The sequence below is a fragment of the Martes martes genome (genome assembly GCF_963455335.1).
Source record: "Martes martes genome assembly, chromosome: 18".
NCBI classification, from domain to species: Eukaryota; Metazoa; Chordata; class Mammalia; order Carnivora; family Mustelidae; genus Martes; species Martes martes.
In genome coordinates this window covers 22,653,964-22,672,514 of record NC_137906.1, presented here as the reverse complement: position 1 = coordinate 22,672,514, position 18,551 = coordinate 22,653,964, and the positions used below count along the sequence as shown (strand labels likewise).

Genomic DNA, 18,551 nt, shown 5'->3' with positions numbered 1-18,551 from the left:
AGGCCCCAAACCCTGGTGGAGAGACTCCATGCTGTGTCCCAATCAGCACCGGAAGCCCCCAGTGAATCGTTGCAGCCCGAGGCCCTGGGTCCCATCCAGGGGCAGAGTGCACCCAGGGAAGCCGCTTGCTTCTGGGTTTTGCCACCCGAAACAAAGCACCTCACAGAGTTCAAGGCATCCTGGTATTCCAAGCATTTGGAAGCCCGGGGTGTCTTGGGCAGAAATCCAGCCCCAGCCAGCCTGCCTTTGTTAGACAGGCAGTCTGGCTGAGCCAGGGGCCCTGACCTCTGTGGCTGGCATTCCACCCACGTCTCCTGGGAGCTGGAGGGACTGAGGCCTGGGCTTGGGGCAGGTGGAAAGAGAAGGAGGAGTAGCAGAACAGCCAGCACTTAACCGAGCATCAGCTCTAGCTCCGTAAACGTTGTCTCTGTTTGGACTCCCCCAGCCGCCAGCCCTGAGGTAAGGATTTGAGAACAGGTCCTTTATTTGGGAGATGGTCCCTGGGGGGCAGCAAAGGGAAGGAGCCCAAACTGGCTTTATCACCAAGCAAGTTCACTGGGCAAGTGGAGTACCCTCCTGGCTGGGGAGTTCGGGGGGCAGAGCTGAACATAATTTCCCATGTGGGACCCCTGCTCCCCACCCTAGGCCAAGGGATCTAGGCTCTTCCACAGCCCTCCCAGGGCCAGCGGAGCCCAGAGCCAGAGCTGCAGGCTGAGGTCTGGCTGACAGACTGTGGGCAGGACACCACCCCAGCATTATCTGATCAATTCTCATCACAACCCAAACTCCAACTGAAGGAAAAGACACATGAATATGAGACAAGGCATTTTGGGTAGCAAGTCATTTTATTTTCCTTAGGGGTGATGGGAGGGCCCTCCGTGGCCCTGGGCTTGCAGCCCAGCAGCCCAGCAGCCCTGGCAGAAAGCAAGCCTGCGCACCTGCTTTAAGTCTTGCCTGTGCACCTAGTAGCTCTGTGACCTCAGGCAGTTTGGTTAACCTCTCTGGGCCTCCATCATCCATCTGCCCAGCAGGGATAAGAATAATACCCTCATCTGGGAGTTGCTATAAGGCTGAAAGGGCTGGAGAGAGGATCACCTGGCTCAGAGCAGCTGCTTGGTGGAGTCAGCTGGCACCGTTCACACAAATGCCAGCCAAGCCTCAAAGCTGCTGTCATGCCCAGCTTAAGTCACGGGCATTTCTGGGAGGGAGATACGGGTGCTGTCACCAGAGGCAGACGGAGTGCGTGCCAGGCAACAAACTCCGGGAGATCCCTGTGGATGCTGCTGCCCCCTTCTCCCATTTCACAGATGAGGAAACTGAGGTTGGAGATGTGGAAGTGACTTGCCGAGAGTAATAGGCAGGATGGGAAATTGGGGGAGCCATTGGGGCCGGCCGTGAGCATCCTGGGGATATGTCCTGGCCCACAGGCAAGGCCAGCCAGGGAAGCTGGCGCTGGGGACTAGGCCTGGGGCTGCTGTCATGGCATCCTCCCGTCTAGCCCAGTCGAGTCCTGGATGTGTTTCCAGGCAAGGCAGCAGGTCGTTTGCTGTCTTCTTTGACCTCACCAGCAACCTGTGTATGGAGCATCTACCCTGTGCCAGCCCTGGTCCAGGCCCTGGTGATCCAGGGAGCAACACACTGTTCCTGCTGTCTTGGTGTTTATATTTCAGTGGGCAGGGATAGACAACAAACACAAAGATGGGGTGGTGACAGCCGCCACCAAGACAGCAACTGGGTGATGGCTGGGCAGTGTGCTTAGAAGAGGTCTCTCTGAGGAGGGGAGACGTGAGCTGAGACATGGTGAGGTCAAGGACTAGCCTTTTGCAGAGGGGAAAGCCTGTGCAAAGGCCCTGGGGTAGGAAAGAGTTGCTCAGTTAGCTCAAGAATCAAAGAAGGTTGGAGGCCAGAGCATAGCCGCTGAGGGGAGGGCAGCTGAGATGGAGTCACAGGTGAGCAGAGGCTGCCATGAACTGCTTTACATTTGAACAAGGTCCCTCTGGCTGCACATGGAGTGTGGCCTGTTGGGAGTTGTGGTGGCTGTGGGATGACCAGGGAAGAGCCCATTGCGGGATGCAAAAGGTGGTGACTTAGTCTCTGAGTCTTACCAGTGGTTGGATTCCTGATAGCAGTTGAGCTTGGTGATGAGACTAGTTGTGGTTTACCCTGAACAGCCAGGTTAAGAAGCTGGGCAGTGGGGAACCCGCCATGATAGGGCGGGGAGAGCTGAGACTCAGCAGTGACAGGGGATCCCTGACTTGTCGCTTGTCTTGTGTAGGTTCTGGGTCTGTGCCACTAGCAAAGGAGACTCAAGCAAGCCAGGTGCCTGGAGCTGGGTTCTGTGTCTGGACAGGTCATGTTCGGTGCTAAGCCCGCTGTAGGAAGAGTGGGGTCTGATCTCTGTCCTGCCTCAGCCGGGAGTGACCTGGACATGCAGCCAGACCGAACCTGCGGGTGGTGGAGTTGTCTGCATCCCACCAACACGAAAAGCCAAAATCCAGTAGTAGAGCTAGGACCAAACTTGTTCCTGGGACTTGTTGGCAAGAGCCAGAGCCTGGAAAGTCACCAGCACGGAGCCTGAGGAAGGTAGACGTAGGAAGGGAATTGCTGTGGAAGTATATGTTGACAAGAGCATGTCAAGGTCAAAGCAGCTGACGGGGTTCCAGATGTCCTGTGTGCAATTAGATAATCTGAGATATCGTCTATACGGGTGAAGAGTAAGATACATGGTGTCAGAAAAACCTGGTGAATTTTGGATCTATTTGCTTTGGTCGGAAGAAGCCAGAAGGAGAGAGAGAGAGAAGGGACAAGGGGACAAGGTGAAGGCCGGGTCAGCTCTCAGAGCCCCAACAGCAAGTGGACAGTGTGGGTAGCAATCCCAGGTGGTGGTGGTTCTTTGACATCCAAACTAGCTCCACTGACCACTGCTTCAGTGACCAAGACTCCAGTCTATACTGCTGGTGTCAACTCTTCGTGAAAAAATTAGAAAGCATTTCCAGAATGTTCCTCCAGAATGAATTGCTGAAAGAAATGAAACCCAGAGTCGTGTGCCACCGTGCAGGAAGCCTTCCTGAGCCCCTGGTAGAGTGGGAGCAGGACCCTGCTGATCAAGCAACCTTCCCAGCCATCCTACTGGGATCACCAGACTTCCCTCCTTAATGTGCGTGCCACAGTCACGAGAGTTTCCATGACTGGGTAATAAAATGAAGAGCCAGCACTTATAAAGCACTGACGCAAAAAAGCTATGTTTTATACCACAGACGTAATCTTGCATTTAACCGTCTAAACTGCTCCGTAAACTAGCAACAACTGTTATACAGAGGAAACCAAGGCACAGAGAGGTTGAGGAATTTGCCCTAAGTCACATAGCCAGTGAGTGATGAAATCAGTGTTTGAAAACCTGACTGCAGGGGTGCCTGGGTGGCTCAGTTGATTAAGCATCTGCCTTTGGCTCAGGTAATGATCCTGGGGTCCTGGGATCAAACCCTGCGTCAGGCTCCCTGCTCAGCAGGGAGCCTGCTTCTACCTCTCCCTCTACCTGCCGCTCTGCCTGCTTGTGCTCTCTCTCTTCCTCTAATTAATTAATTAATTAAAAAGAAAGAGAGAAAACTTGACCATAGAGTCTGTTTTCTTAACTACTCCACTGTGTGAGTGGTCCCTCCTGTGCCAACTAAAATGCTGTTTGCTTACTACATATCTGCATCAGCCCGGTCCTAACTGAAAACATGCCTAAAAGTCAGAGTTGAGTCACTTGTGATATTTTTTCTAATGTTCTTTGATGTAAATATATAACTGTTAGTATTTTTTTTTAAAGATTTTATTTAAATCTTTATTAAAGAGAGAGCGAGCAAGCACAAAGGCATACACAGGCAGGGGGAGAGGCAGGTGGATGGAGAAGCAGGCTCCCCACTGAGCAAGGAAGCCCGATGCAGGACTCAATCCTGCATGCAGGACCCTGGGGTCACAACCTGAGCTAAAGGCAGCCACTTAACCGACAGAGCCACCCAGGCGTCCCAACTGTTAATATTTTAAAAACCATGTAGCAACTAAAATAGTTTTGAGGGATGCCTGGGTGGCTCTGTCTGTTAAGGGCCTGCTTTAGGTTATGCCCACCCTAATGACATCATCTTAACCCCAGCATCTGCAAATACTAAATAAGCTCACACTGATAGGGCCTGGGAGGTTAGGGCTTCAGCATCTTTTATGGGGACACAATTCAACCCATAACCCATACCTTCATAGACAACATTTTGCAAAGTAGAGCTTCGTTAATTTATAATTGGCCATTCTCCAGAAAGTTCTGGAATGTTCTAACAAATTACATGCGGTGTGTGGTGCAAGACTGACAAATACATGAGGAAATGAGAGTGAAGAGAAGACGAGGAGAGAAAAAATAGGAAGCCAGGGGGTGAACAAACAGGCATGTGAGGGAGTTCAGGAATGACTCTGAGCTTCCTGGGCACCGTGGCAAAGGAGCCTATGTGTTCATGTAAACATATAAACATATGTCACTGGGTCCCTCTGATGAAAACCAGATGACCAGCTGTCCCTGGTACTGGGTTCTTAGAGCCATTTGTCCCATCGTCTCCCTGCAAAAGGACACTGTCTGAGGTCGTGGAATCTTCATTTTGAACAGATTTAGAGCTCAGCCTCTCAAATATCCTTGGCCCCTACATAAGCTAAATTTGAAGAAAGTCAAAAAGCACAGCATGGTCACCACCCTCGCACTATAGTGGAGCCACTCTTCACACAGGGATTTGGCTCTAAAGGTCAGAAAAAGTGCAGGCGGTGGCCCAAGAAACTCTTGGAAATCCCTCAAACTGATGATGAGGGGTAGCTTCCGTGAGTGTATATGGCTCTGTACAGACCAATACCTATCGTCTCCAGTAAGCCCCAGAGCATCGTCTCTCCTCCAGGGCGGGTCCAATCCCAGCTTCTTGGCTGAGTCTCAGATGAAGCAGGTGGCTTCATTTAGGGTCTGGGCTACAGTGAAAATGTGTGTTTTTAGACATTGGCATTATGCTAAGGGTACTGGATGTTCACGCCCCCAGAGGCACAAGCAACCTGAGACTTCCCGAGAAGACAGTGGAATCAAATCAGCTCACCCTTTCTAGGCAAAATTTGGACTGCTCACATGCTTTATATTTGTGGGGGGCTGTCTTCTGAGGGACATGCACAAATGAGCCTCTTTATGTCTTCCTGGTGAATGGAACCTTTTATCACCATGTTGTCTCCTGTTCAATCTAGTGATGCTCATTGCCCTAAAGTCCACCAGCTTTCTTCTGTGGTCAGTGTTTCCATGGTGTGTCTTCTTTTTGTCCTTTTGCTTTCAAACTTTCTCTTTCCTTATGTTGAGGTTTGTCTCTTGTAAGCAGCATGTAATTGGGTTTTATTTTTATCCTCTAAACAATCTACGTGTTTTAATGGGCACATTTAGTCCATTTACATTTAATGTAATTGCTGATATACTTGAGTTTAAATCTACTATCGTATTGTCTGCTTTTTATTGGTTCTGCCTGTTTTATGGTCCTCTTTCTTTCCTTTCTTTCCCTCTTTTGAACTGATTACTTTCTGTTGTTCTCTTTTTCCTCTCTATTAGCTTGTTAGCTCTACATCCTTTTATTATTCTTTCAGTCATTACCCGAGATTGCAACACGCATTCTTGACTTATTTGAGTCTACTTTAGATTAGCAAGTTTACCGCTTCCCATTCAGTGGAAGGACCTTACAACTCCGTAACTCCCATTTACTCCCCTCCTGACTTAAATGCTATTAGTGTCATGCTTTTTAATTCTTTCTAGGTCTTAAACCTCACTAGATGATGGTATCATCATTATTATGATTGCTATTATTTTTAATTTTACATAGTAGTAATTCAGATCACCCATCTTGTTAACCTTTCTGAGCTTTTGACTCCTGGCTCTTTGCAAGTCACACTGACTCTCCGGCTGTGGCCCCAAGTCTGTCACCAGCTCTGCCCAGCCTCCCAGCTTTGCAGCAGCTCAGATCAGGGTGAACAGCTCCTTGAGGGAAAACACTTCCCAGGGGCTGGGTTTACCTCTCTGGGTTTCCTTTTCCTGCCTGCTTTTGACCCTGTAATCCTTCACAGCCCTGTTCATGCTCCACATCTTCAAACACATGTCTTTGTTTCAAACAGATTTGTAAAATAGTTGGTCCAGGTTTTCTAGCTGTACTCCAAGGAAGAGTTGGTCTGCATTAACGTTACCAGAAGTACAATCTACCGCCTGCACTCTTAAAAGAGTTATTTCTCCCCTTGCCCCTTTGCCTTTGGCCAAGGTCATAAACTTGAATTCGTGTCAATTAAATGTACATAGGCTGTGTGAGAATGTAATTCCTCTCTGTCATTGTGACTGTTGTGGTTCTAATGAACCAGTTCTTATGTCCTGTGTCACTCTAGTCTCTACCCATGACTTTTCCGCAAGACTTCCAGAGACCTGTTGTCTTCTTGAGGGTGAAAGAACATCAGTCTTTAATGTAGAAAGTTTACTGTCCAAGTTGTCAGAGTCCTCTCGGGAAGTGATGTATCTGAACCACTTTTCTCAGACAAGCTGCCAACCATAGAAATAAAGTAACACCCCTCAGCGTGATTGAATTAGAGGACCCTGACAGCCCGCACTTAGCATTTCTATCGGGTACCAGTGGCAGAAAGACCATTCTGCCGAAGCCCAGATTCTTATAACATAGTCAGTCAGTGTTCGTTATTAATCACAAGTGAAAGAAACCCAAACTGGCTGAAGCAGCGAAGGAAAATGTATTGCTCCCAGACCTGGGAAGTCCAGGACTATAGATTTAGCCTCAGGCATGGAGGGATCCAGGTGCCCAGATGATACCACTGGGAAGCTGTTCCGTCATCACTTAGCTCTAGTCTTCTCTAGTCCAGCAGGTCTCAAACTTGGAACATGCATCAGAATTATTTGCAGAGCAAATGAAAACACAGACTTTTGGGCCCCAGCCCCAGTTTCTAATTCAGTGCATCTAGAATGGAGCCTAAGTCTTTTAATCACCTGACAAGTTCCGATGGTGCCGATATTGCCAGTCCAGAGATCACACTTTGAGAACCATATCTCTGGTCTCAGGCACAGCCCACAGATGGCCTCCAGGGGCTTTAGGCTCTCTCTTACTGGCTCAGCAACCCTAGGGAAAGGGACTGCTCCTTTCCTAATAATTCCAGCAGAGCCCAAGAACCAGCTGTCCCCTGAATGGGTCTCCAGTCTCCATGGTCTGGGAGAGGCAGTTCTCTCCTTGCCCCAGGCTGGGCCAGGAATGTGGTCAGATCTGTCCAAACTCTGTAGCCTGAGAAGAGTAGGGAAGGGCCGGTTCCCCGAAGGAATACCTCGGTGCTATGCAGGTGGGTGCTTCAGTTACCTAAGCAACTGTTATCCGTTTCATAAGTTAAGCACACAGATGTTTGCTACACATTCTCCAGGGGTAGGATATGGACCAAAGGACCATTCTATCCAAGAGAGAAGAGGGGAGCCATTCAGTGAGGGCAGCATGGGGAGCCCTGATTGCCTTCCTTGAAAATCATATACATACAAAGAAGAGCTAGTGGCAAAAGGATGAGTATTAGAGTTACAGGTAGACATCTGTGTGCATATGGACAGACAACTATAGAGTCATAGACATCTGCCCATGGAGAGGCCCAGAGAAGCTCTAGAGATGAGAGAACACAGGCCCTGACGAGCCGTGTGTATCAGCTGTTTACAGCCGCCTAATGAGCTGTCCCAAAATCAGTGGCTTGAAACAGCAATCCTTTGACTTCCGCTGAGGACGCTGCAGGTGGGCTGGACGGTGTCAGACGGCCGGTCACTCACATGATGTCAGGCCACTTGGCCTGTGGGCCTCAGTTGGGATGACCGTCTCTGTTCCACGTGGTCTCTTTAGCCAGCATGTGGTGGTCTCAGAGAGGGCACACCCCAAAGCATAAGTGCTTTTTTAAGACTCTGCTTGGTCATGTTCGTCCAATGACCTGTTAACCAAGGAAAGCCACCAGGCCAAGCCCAGCTGACGAAACAGACTCTATCCCTTGCACCACCCGCCTCGTGCAGGGAAGAGGAGGAATGAGTGGACACTGGTCACAGTCTCTTACACCACGGGAAGTGTGTGGCCTGATAAGGCCACGCTGCGGTGAAATGCATGGTGGTCTGGAGTACTCAGGCATGGACCATTGTCCCGGGCACAGCCAGCCCACTGTCCCCCTGCCAGTTGGATTTTAGAGGCGAGTATGGGCATCTCGGGACAAAACAGGGCTAAGTCAGCTGTTTCCCTGGACCTTTCACCACACAAATCAGTGCCTGGTTTCTAGGCCAGTGGGCACCCGACCACGGCCAGTGGGGGTGCACCGTGGAACCCAGAGGGCTTATGGCCTGTCTAATGGGGTCACCACTACCCAGCTCCAGCCCTGTGATCGCCACATGGTAATGCTAGTCAGAGGTTACCAGCTCGTATGATTTTTTCAGGAGACACCAGGAATTCCAATTTTCAGGTGGATTTCCTCTTTAAAAAAAAAAAAAGCTTGGCATCTATTTCCAATTTGAAAAAAAAAAGTGAAAGTCACACGATACACATCTGCAGCTGGATTTGGCCTTCGGGCTGCTGGCTTACGATCTTCTCCGTGAACCTTGTTCTCAGATGTAATATCCGCCCTTTCAGTGGATTCCCAGGTGACCTCCGAGGCCTCGCACATGTGGTGAGGGGTAATTTTGCTGAGACCCTGAATGTGAGCTTTTTCGAGTCCCGGCTGGCAGGTGGGAACAAGTCACCCAGCCGGTGAGCCACCCGGCAGCCCCGCATCCCCCTCTCCTCTCTTCTCCCGTGACATGTGTTATATTCACGGCAAATCTCCCGCGTTTGATAGGCTCTTTGTTTCCTGGGGAGAGCGAGAGAGAGAGAGACAAGGCAAGTTTTGGCGAGGCAAAGAGTAAGTGGAGTTAACGGGAGAGGGATGCTTTTCGACCAGAAAAGAGCAGTGTGGGATAAATTAAAATGTGCAATTTGGTTCTTGCTGGTGGCACAAATTTATTGTGTGAATAAATCTGCCATTCTCTAGGTGTATGACGAAAATAAATCCGCCCTCATGTGGTGTTCAGGCTGGTGCAAAACGGGCTCGGCCAAGTGAGCGATGAGAGCGTCGACACGAGTTAAAAGGTGGTTGCCTCATGTGTCGTGAGGAAATGCTCAGTGAACGCGAACTGATCAGCAGAGATGAGGTTCAGGAGGACGCAAGCGCCCTGTGCCAACGTTTTTGGAAGCCATGGGTGGGGAAGGCTCTGGTAGGGGAGCTGCAGGGTTGACCTTCACTCAGAGAAAGGGTGACTTAATTTCTAAAAGCATCATCTTAGCATAGTATGACTCAAAGGGCACAGGCAGCTTGCGGTGATCAAGCTGTCGGGGGAGGGAGGGGAGCGTTCCCACCCAAGGGAAAGATGCTTGGGGCAGAAGTGTTTCTGCAGCCAGAACTGGACCCCACTGGAAGAAAAAGCCTTTCTTGGTATCCTTTTCGAAGAAGAGGTGAGTCTAGGGTTGCAGCCACCAAGGACAGATGGTTTGCCTCTGGCGCCATCTTCCACCCCGGCCCCGGGCCACTGAGGCAACAGAGGGCGGGCCACTTGCCCACGGAAAGATGGTAAAAAGACAGGGGTCGCCACCTAGCTCCCTTTAGAACGACTTTATATGTGCTCCATGTGGGCAATGGAGGAGGAGCTCATGAATTGCAGGTTCTGCTGGTCCTGGCACTGCCTAAGACTTCCGTCGACACAGGGGTTTGCCCTCCCCTATGTCATAGCGTGAGCACATGTGTTTAGCTTTACACACGTCCTCAGTCCCTTATTTATGGAATCACCTATAGGATCAGAAGGAGCCTTGAATTCTTCAGCTCTGCTTTCCTGCAGATGATGGAGGAAACAGTATGCGGTAGTGATATTCACAAAAACCGAGACTGACAAGATTTGGGGTCAAAATCATTTTCTGTACATCCCTTTGACAAAAATCATCATGCCAGGTGCCAGGGTCGTAGCATGAGGCCTGTTGGGCTGACATGGCCTCGGGCCCACATGAGAACCAAGGCTGAGACCTCTTCACCCTCCTGCCCACTCCAGGCTGCCCTGCTGTTCCTCATCACGCAAGCCCCGCCCACCTCAGGGCCTTGGCACCTGCTGTTCCCTTGGCCTGGAATGGCCTCCCCGTGTGGGCATTCGCGGGCCCACTGCCTTTAGGTCTCCGCTCAGATGTCACCTACCCTAACCAAGTGGCTCAAATAGTGTCTCTTTCCCTGCGTCACTTCTGGCCTTTGCCCCACTTTGTTCCTTGCAGCACTTGTCTCCACCTGCCAGTAGATCCAGTGTGCACCTGCCTGATCCATGTCTGTCTCTGCCCCCTGACTGAGGTCTGTGAGGCGGGGGGGCATGTCATTCCACAGCTTAGGGTAGGTCGAGAGCCTGTGTCATTGATAACCTTTGCCTTGCCAGGAACCCATTTCCACCTCAGCTACCCTGGGGGCGAGGGTGTGAATTTTTCTGTTCCAGCTTCAGTGTAGCTCAAGACCAGGTCCCTCAGCTTCCTTTGACTCCTCCTCCCTGTCCCTGTCCCCCTAGCTATTCCCAGGACCTGAGCCCAGTGTGGCCGTCTGCATCCCTTTTACCCACCCGCATTTCCACACCAGTAAGGACTCCCCCCGCCTCTTCGGTCAGCTTGATATGCTGAGCTGCTGCCAGTCCTCCTTTCTGCTCTGTTTGGGTATTTGTTTTACCGTCTCATTCCCTTGCCCCTCCCCTTGGCCCCGTTGCAGAGCAGACCAAGTCCCTCATAAGAAGGGCCAACAAGGAAGGCTGTAAAGTGGCCTTGACCGGGATGAGCAGAATCCCGGGTCACTTTCTCAGCAGCTCCTTAACATTTCTGTCCCTGGGAGCAGCATTGGGGCAACAATGAGAGACAGTACATCAAAACATCAAAGTCAGAAAATGACCCACTCACTGTTTATTGCCCAGGCCGGCCATCTGCAGGCATTTGAGGTTCCTTCGGGCACCCCTGACCCTCCTGGAAGAGTGGCTTGGACTTGTTGTGACCTTGGGGTAGACTGGCCCTTTGGGCTCTATTGGCCTTCATAAGGTTTCTTAAAAACCAGAGTATGTCTGTAAACACATAAAATTCAGGGGATTTCACAAAGATTTCAGATTCTAGCTTTTCTCGGGGGGAAAAAAAAAAGACAATATTGAGAGTATAGCTCAAATGGCAGCTGTTGGCTGGAGCTGGGCTGCAGCCCCTGGCCCGGGGCATTCAAATTCACAGCCACTCCCTGGGCCCCCGTTAGAAACTGATATGCCCTCATTTTAGTTGAGCTTTCCCATAAAAACCCATGGTCTCCCATCAGCCCAGTGCCCAGCCGTACTGGAAGCCAGCCTGGTGGAACTGCCGTGCTTCCACTCCTCTCCTCCCAAGGCCATTCCGGATGTTGCTGCTAGAACATTCCTTCAGATGCAGCATTCTAACACGATGTAGTAGACAGGTCAAGTGCTGCATGGAATGCTCAGTACTCAGCGTGGATGGATGGGCTCAAGGACTCAGTATTCAAAGGATGTTGTTTCATAAGAGGTCACCCTTGAATTCCCAGTGTGTTAGAGGGCGGCGCCAGTGTCGATCTTTGACATTACTGCTAGGTGATACAATCCAGTCGCTTCTGCCGAATTCACATCTCTGGCACAGACCTGCTCCCAGACTCAGACTCGAGTGTGTACGTACAACTTGATGGCTCCACTTGGATGCCCGAATCATACATCTTGGGCCCAATCTGTCCGAACCTGAGCCCCTGCTCTCCGCTCCCAAACCTGCTCCACCCAGAGCCCTTGCAGCTCAGCCCTTCCTCTCCCAGCCACACCCACGTTGTCAGGCTACCCCATGGGCCCTGCCTTCACTACATTTGCAGGATCTGCCGCAGTCTATGACCCTTCCCTGCCGCTGCCATGCCTCCCGCTGGCTGCAGCTAGAAACTTCTAGAAACCTAGTCCCTTCTGTCCCCAGCTCAGCACCTAAGTCAGGTCAAGTCCTCCCCTCCTCTAGGGCCTACCATGGCTCCCCCTTTCACTTGGACTAGCAACCTTGTGACCTCCACGGCTTTGAGTAATCCCCCACTTGGGCCTCCTGAACCTATCTCCCTGTCTCAACCTGTCAGCCCACACATGGCACCTGGCTGCTCCGTGAGCACACCGCCCACGGGTGTGTCCACACCGGTGCCTGGACCACAGCAGCCTTACCCACCCTGCAGCCCCACTCTGTTCTCTTCTTGCCTGTTCTTCCGTAACATTTTCTGACATCTAACACTCTCTTTTGTTGATCATTTCCCCCGGCTACTTGTCCTACTTTACAAAGCCGGGGTTCTTGATCCGTCTCATCACTGCTGGGTCCCCAGTGCCGAGGACAGAGCCAGGCACAGTGGCCCTCAAGAAATATTTGCCGAGGGGATGAAAGTCAACTGGGAAAAGCCTCTTTAAGCATTCCAATAGAAACATTTCAGGCAGTTCTATTTTTAAACGGAGTTTTTTTTTTTTTTCCTAATATGGAAAGATTCCACACATAAGTAATTGAGAGGGTGTTACAGTGACCTCCGTGTGTCCATTACCTGGCCTTGGCAGTCGTGAATTGATGGCCAATGTCTCTTCATCTACATCCCCACCCACTGCCCAGATGATTAGGAAGGAAATTCGAGTCATCATTTAATTTTATCTGCAGATAGTTTAGTCTGCTTTCCTTTGCTGCATAGCCCTCTGTTGGGTGGGCGTACCGTTATTTATTTCATTCAGCCAGTCTTACTGGGCTCTGTCTGCATGTCACTTTATAAAACCAATTGTCCTCTCCTTAGAACTTCTGGAATCGCCCACAGCATTGCAATGCTTTTTTTCTTAAATTGGGATGTAAAGTCTTTGCAATTCTTGTTGCCCATGGAAAAGCAAAACAGGATAAAGTAAAGTATTCCCAGATACCCATCTGTCTCCACGAGAGCATATATTATTCCCCATAAGTACTTCGTTAGAGCTTACAACTTTTTATTTAGATGGGATTTCAAACTTAAAGTTGCAAGGATAGCACATTTGACCCTCCATAGACCCTCTAGCCGCACTCACCAGCTGGTAACATTTTGTCCCAGTTGATGGATTGAGTGATTGATCGGTTTTCTTTACATAAGCTCCAGGCCCAACATGGGGCTTGAACTCATGACCCCAAGATCAAGAGTGGCACGCTCAACTGACTGAGCCAGCCAGGCACCCCTTGTTCCCACTGATTTCTGTTTGTGCTCTGTGTGTGGATGGGTGTGTGTGTGTGTGTGTATTTGAGATTCAGTTGCAGACATCATTCTCCTTTACCTCTGAACACTGCAGTGTGTGTCTCCTAAGACTGGGGCATTCATTTCCCATGAGCATAGCACACTTAGGAAATTCAGGAGAGTAAGCATCACTACAATACTATTATCTACGCCACACACTGTATTGGGGTTCCTGTACTTGCTGTAGTAACGTCCTTTCTGCCAGTGTTTTCCCACCCAGGATCCAGTGCCAGGTTTGAAACCACATCCTGCTGCCATGTCGGCCCAGTCTCCTTTAATTTGGAATCGCTCTCTGGGCCTTTTTTTTTTCCTTGTCTTGTGTGACCTTGACATTTTTTGGAGAGTACAAGCCAGTTGTTTTATAGAATGTTCCTCAATTCGGGTCTAACGGATTTTGAGCTGCACTCTGTGAATGCGGTCTAAAGGCGCACCCCATTTCCCACCCGCAGGACCCGGAAGCCGCCGCGAGAGACCCCTCTCGGCCACCCGAAAACCTGTGCACGAGGCTGAGGACCGAGAGGAAGACGCCTCAGCGGTGCTCAGGGCCATCCAGGTGGAGAACGAAGCCTTGCAGAGGGCCCTCCTCAGCAGAAAGACTGAGCCCCCCACCAGCCCACTGCAGGTGCGTTCAGGGGCAGAGGGGAGGGACCATAGGAGGCTCCCCGGGGACCCGGTGGTGTCTGAGCAGCACTTGCAAAAGGAGATGTTGCATAGGCATCCTGAACTCATATCTGCCCTGTTTTCCTGCCCCTGACCCACTGCTCCTGTTCCAGAAACTTCCCTGGCCTGGCAGGTGTTTGTGTTTGTGTCCGCCACCTTCAGCTTTGCACAAGAGGCAGGAGGATGGAGGCTTTGGACACGCCTCGGTGTACACACACCACACTTCCAGCTGCTCCCCGGGCTCTAGCACTGGCTGCCCTTTGGGGCGTTCATCAAGCAATACCTATAGTCTGTCTTCTTGGAGCTCAGTCCTTTGCCCCTGCCGTTTGTGTCTATGAAATCTCAGGACAGTCCTTGCACCTCTGTGCCCTCATCTGTCCATGCAGAGTATACAGTGGATGGCTTTCTTCTGACCTCAGATCATGTGATTACATCATTTTAGGACATGGAGGGACCAGCAGCAAAACCGTGGACCAGTCTGCTGAAGGGGAAGGAAGAGAGCCCTGAGGTCGGTGAGGACTTGAGCAGGACAACAAAACCCTGTGCCCACTGTCCCCAGCAGTACCCAGGAACCTCTAGACGGCTTCCCTCTGTGGCCCCTGCAGGCCCTCCCTGTGCTCCCTGAGTGCCGTGTCATTCTGCCCATTTCACGGATGGGGAAACCTGGGCTGGAGTAGCTTGCCCGAGGTTCCGAGTGGGGGGTCAGAACTCACTCAGGCCCGGGGACTCCAGTTCCTTGTTAACGTTTCTGCTTCCTGACAAGATGGCACAAAAACAGATCTTAGGACCCTGAATAAATAAATTGTATCTGTACCTACCTAGGTCAGTTAGGCCGATCTCAGCAAAGAGGGCCGCAGCAAGTTCAGGCGCGAACGAACACAACACCCAGAAATGTGTTTGTTAGATTGTGCACAGGTCTAGGCCATGTGCTCGGAATACAGAGGTGGCTAAGTCAGATCAGATTAGCCCCTGGCCTCAGGGAGCTTGCGAACAAGCAAACAAAGCCATAAATACACCAGGTGACTTCAGAGAGACACAAGAGGGGAAGATTATAGATGGTGGCTACCCTCTGGAAGGGTGGTCCGAGTAAGCCCCTTGGAGGGTCCCATTTGAGCTGAGCCCTGTGTCTTAGGGAACCAGCCAGTGACACGGAACAGCAGGTAGAAGGGACAGGGGAGTGCTTTGAAGTGGGAAGAACCTGACTAGTGGTGGGGATGGGGGGCAGCAGAGGGTAGGGGGCGGACAGGGCAGGGAAGGGAGACGAGGCGGGGAGGGGAGGAGAGAGCTCCCCAGGGCACCATCGTGGTTTCCTTTATATGTCCCTCCTATTTATTCTGTTCTTTCCTAGCCGTTCTTTCCCATCGTCCGCTGACATTTCTGACTGGTCTGCGGACTGCCCACCCTGCAGGCATGATTTCTGGATAACCTGACCCCGGACCCGCAGAGCTTCCAATAACTAAAATCATTTGCAGATAGAGAACAGAGCACGTTTCTAGTTTAGATGATAAATGTCAAAGGAGGATTAACAATGAAAGGGCCGTAAGGATGTCACTGGAATCCTTCCATGGAGTCCGGTTACTCTGTAGCAAACAGAGCAGGGGTGTGACCAGAGGGGGAGATGAGATTTTGATGAGAGAAATTTTTCAACAGCTGATTGAGGAGATCGTTTGCTGAGACCCCCCCGGATCATGAGAAACGGAGATCTCTTGTCTTTTTGCAGAGGTCGTGGTGGGGGATCCTGGATCTCACCAGCACATGTAGACTCGGTCCCTCTCAGTCCTTTCCCCTCTTCCTGCTTCCTGAGCGTTGCCTTCCCCCGCCCCCGCAGCTTCCTACTGCCGCGGCCACCAGCATGACCAGCCTGGCCAGCCCGCAGGAGCCGTCCAGGGCAGCAGGGGGAGCCAGAGCCGTCAGCGAAGCCATTGACAGAATCGGCCTTTTGGGGAGCAGGTACTTACCAAGGTGGCTTCAACACAAAACCAGAACCCCATAGCAATGCAGCTATGAGAATCTCGTTATCTGCGCTTTCTCTTTGCTTCTCCTGTGTTATCCCAGGCCCACGTAAAGCTGCTCCCTTATACCGGACCCTCCCTCCCCCTCTGGCCCTAAAGCACGGAACAGAGTTTATGTTTTTCCCACCGGAGTGTCTTTGCTGGTCCGGTTCCATCCATCCCGTGTAAGACCTTATCCAACCCCCCCCCCCAGAGTACCCCGTGCAGCGGACAGTGGTGAACTCGCTGTCAGTGGGCTGGGGGTGGTGGGAGGGGCCCCCCCGGGCATCCCTCTAAGAGTCTGCAGTCCTCAGACTGGAAACCAGGGCTGTGTCCCCTGGCGGCCATGAGTACAAACCCACGGGTTCCACGTGAGAGAGGGCTAGTCTCTGCGGGTACTTCCATCTGATACAGCTCCATTTGTGGGTGGCACACATGTCCCCCAATGCTGCTTTCTTCGTCCTCAAGATCCTTGGTGCTCTGGGGTCTTGAGGGTCCCCCACCTTAAATAGCACATGTGGGGTGCATTTGCAAACCCCACTCTGAGTTGGGAATGCCTGCAAAAGCACCTCCAGAAACAGGAGGTGCAAAGTAGGTGTGTGGGCCAGGAGTAGTGGGGGTTTTTAGTAAAGGTCCAGAAAGCGAATTCTTCAGGCCTTTCACTTGGTTGGTTGGTTGGTTGGTTGGTTGGTTGGTTGGTTTTAACAGCCCTTCAAAAGGTAAAAGCCATTCTCAGCTCACAGGCTCTACAGACTGTGATCTGCCACCCCCTTGCTCTAGACCCTTCCGAGTTACCAGTCAGCTTGCCATCTTAGCCATCTTTCCGGTGTGATGCCATCTTACCCCAGACAACTTCCTTTACTTGGCTCTTCTTTCATGACTAGTTGTCCAGTTATTATAAAGGGGGGGGAATGGCCCGTGTGCACCTTTGAGCTATACGCAGGGCAGGGACTCTCTTCTCAAACCGCAGCTTCTTCTGAGCTAGAAAAGTTGGTGCTGTTAGGTCTGTTCTCTGGTGTGAACCATCTGTCACTGCCAGTTTGCTAAACCAAAATCCCCTTTCAGGCAGCAGCAAAGGCTTCTGAAAGTGCTCCAGGCCATCGAAAGTGACTCTGCCCGGCTCAGCACGGTTGCTTCAGCAACGGAGGAGTGTGTGCCAGACCCAGAGGTGAGAACGTTGACTTACAGGGATTTCTAGATGCATTCGGCATCTCGCCCGAAAGCCAAGGGCGGAAGGGTCCCTCGGTGCCATCATCTCCATGCGGTGGGGATGGTGACACCGGTAAACTTAACGTCCCTCTGCCCGAGTCTCCATCCCCCTCCCGCCCAGCACCCAGGCAGGCATGGGATGGAACCAGGGGTCACAGCAAAGAGAAGCCTGTTCACACAAGAGGCAGTATAAATAGCATGTAAGCCCAGAGGAAAACGTCCAACATCGCTGGCCATCAGGAAATGCAGGTTAGAACAACCTTCATGTCCCACTTGATATCTGAGCTCCAGGATTTTTTTTTTAAGATTTTATTTATTTATTTGCCAGAGAGAAAAGCAGAAGCAGAGGGAGAGGCAGAGGGAGAGGGAGAAGCAGGCCCCCTGCTGAGCAGGGCTTGATCCCAGGAACCTGGAATCATGACCTGAGCCGAAGGCAGACGCTTCACTGACTGAACCACCCAGGTGTCCCTCCCAGATTTTTTTTGATGATAACCTCTAGGACTGGCAAGGTCAAAGCAGGCTCTCCCAGCCAGCAGCAATGTAAATGGGTGGAACTCTCTGGAAAAGCAGAAAGGCCGGGCACAGGAACAGCCTTAGAGATACGTCTGTCCTCCCAGCCCAGCGATCCCGCTTCCTCACCCTAAGGAAATCACTGAACACAAAGCAAAAGCTACAGGCATAAAGATGTCTATTGCAGAAATGATTGGAAGTAGGGAAGAATGAGGAAGGAAAAAAACCAGAAATAACATAAATGTCTCATGATAACAGAGCTAACCGGGAAGGCATGATACATGAGCACAATGCAATGGTATAAAAGGAGGGGAATTATCATTATGGCGATTATGCAGGATGAGAATGGCGAGGAGATAGAGTTAACTGCAAAGGTGATGTTAATCTCCATTGGGTCTGTTGTGACAGTGGGACCGTGCAAAGACACGGCCATGTGTCATGTTAATGCCCGTGAACCCAAAGGCCAAGGCAGCACCCGGGGGGAAGGGTAATGGGGGTTCATGTTTCTTTTGTGTTAGAAGGTATGTGTCCCCCGCATATCCTTCTCAGCCCTTCCTTTGCCCAAGGCACTCACCACTCCCACGAATGGCCATGTAAGCCCTCCCAGAGCCACGCAGAGAACTCCCATGACAGCAGAAAGAACCCCACACCAGCTTGGACCCGAGCTCTGGCTCCAGGTCTGGTGCCATTGTTTAGAGGGTGTGTAACCTTAGGCAGACCTCTTAGGCTCTCTGATCCTGGGAGCATGCGGCTGTCACATTGGGTAAATAATCCATGACCACGGGCTGCCATGAGGCTAGAACAGAAGAGTCTTGTGAGGACGAGCACCTCCATGGCCTGGCACATGGC

General features: G+C 51.2%; 1 protein-coding gene across 2 annotated transcripts in view; it reads left to right on the top strand.

Moving 5' to 3' along the window:
* Positions 1-18,551, top strand: part of KATNIP (katanin interacting protein) — a 175,713-nt gene that overhangs the window by 94,479 nt on the left and 62,683 nt on the right. For both annotated transcript variants that reach the window (XM_080830821.1, XM_080830822.1), the window contains exons 10-13: positions 13,782-13,954; positions 14,435-14,500; positions 15,821-15,942; positions 17,049-17,151. In XM_080830821.1, coding sequence (XP_080686947.1) covers positions 13,782-13,954; positions 14,435-14,500; positions 15,821-15,942; positions 17,049-17,151 — 464 coding nt within the window. The remainder of the gene's footprint in view (positions 1-13,781; positions 13,955-14,434; positions 14,501-15,820; positions 15,943-17,048; positions 17,152-18,551) is intronic.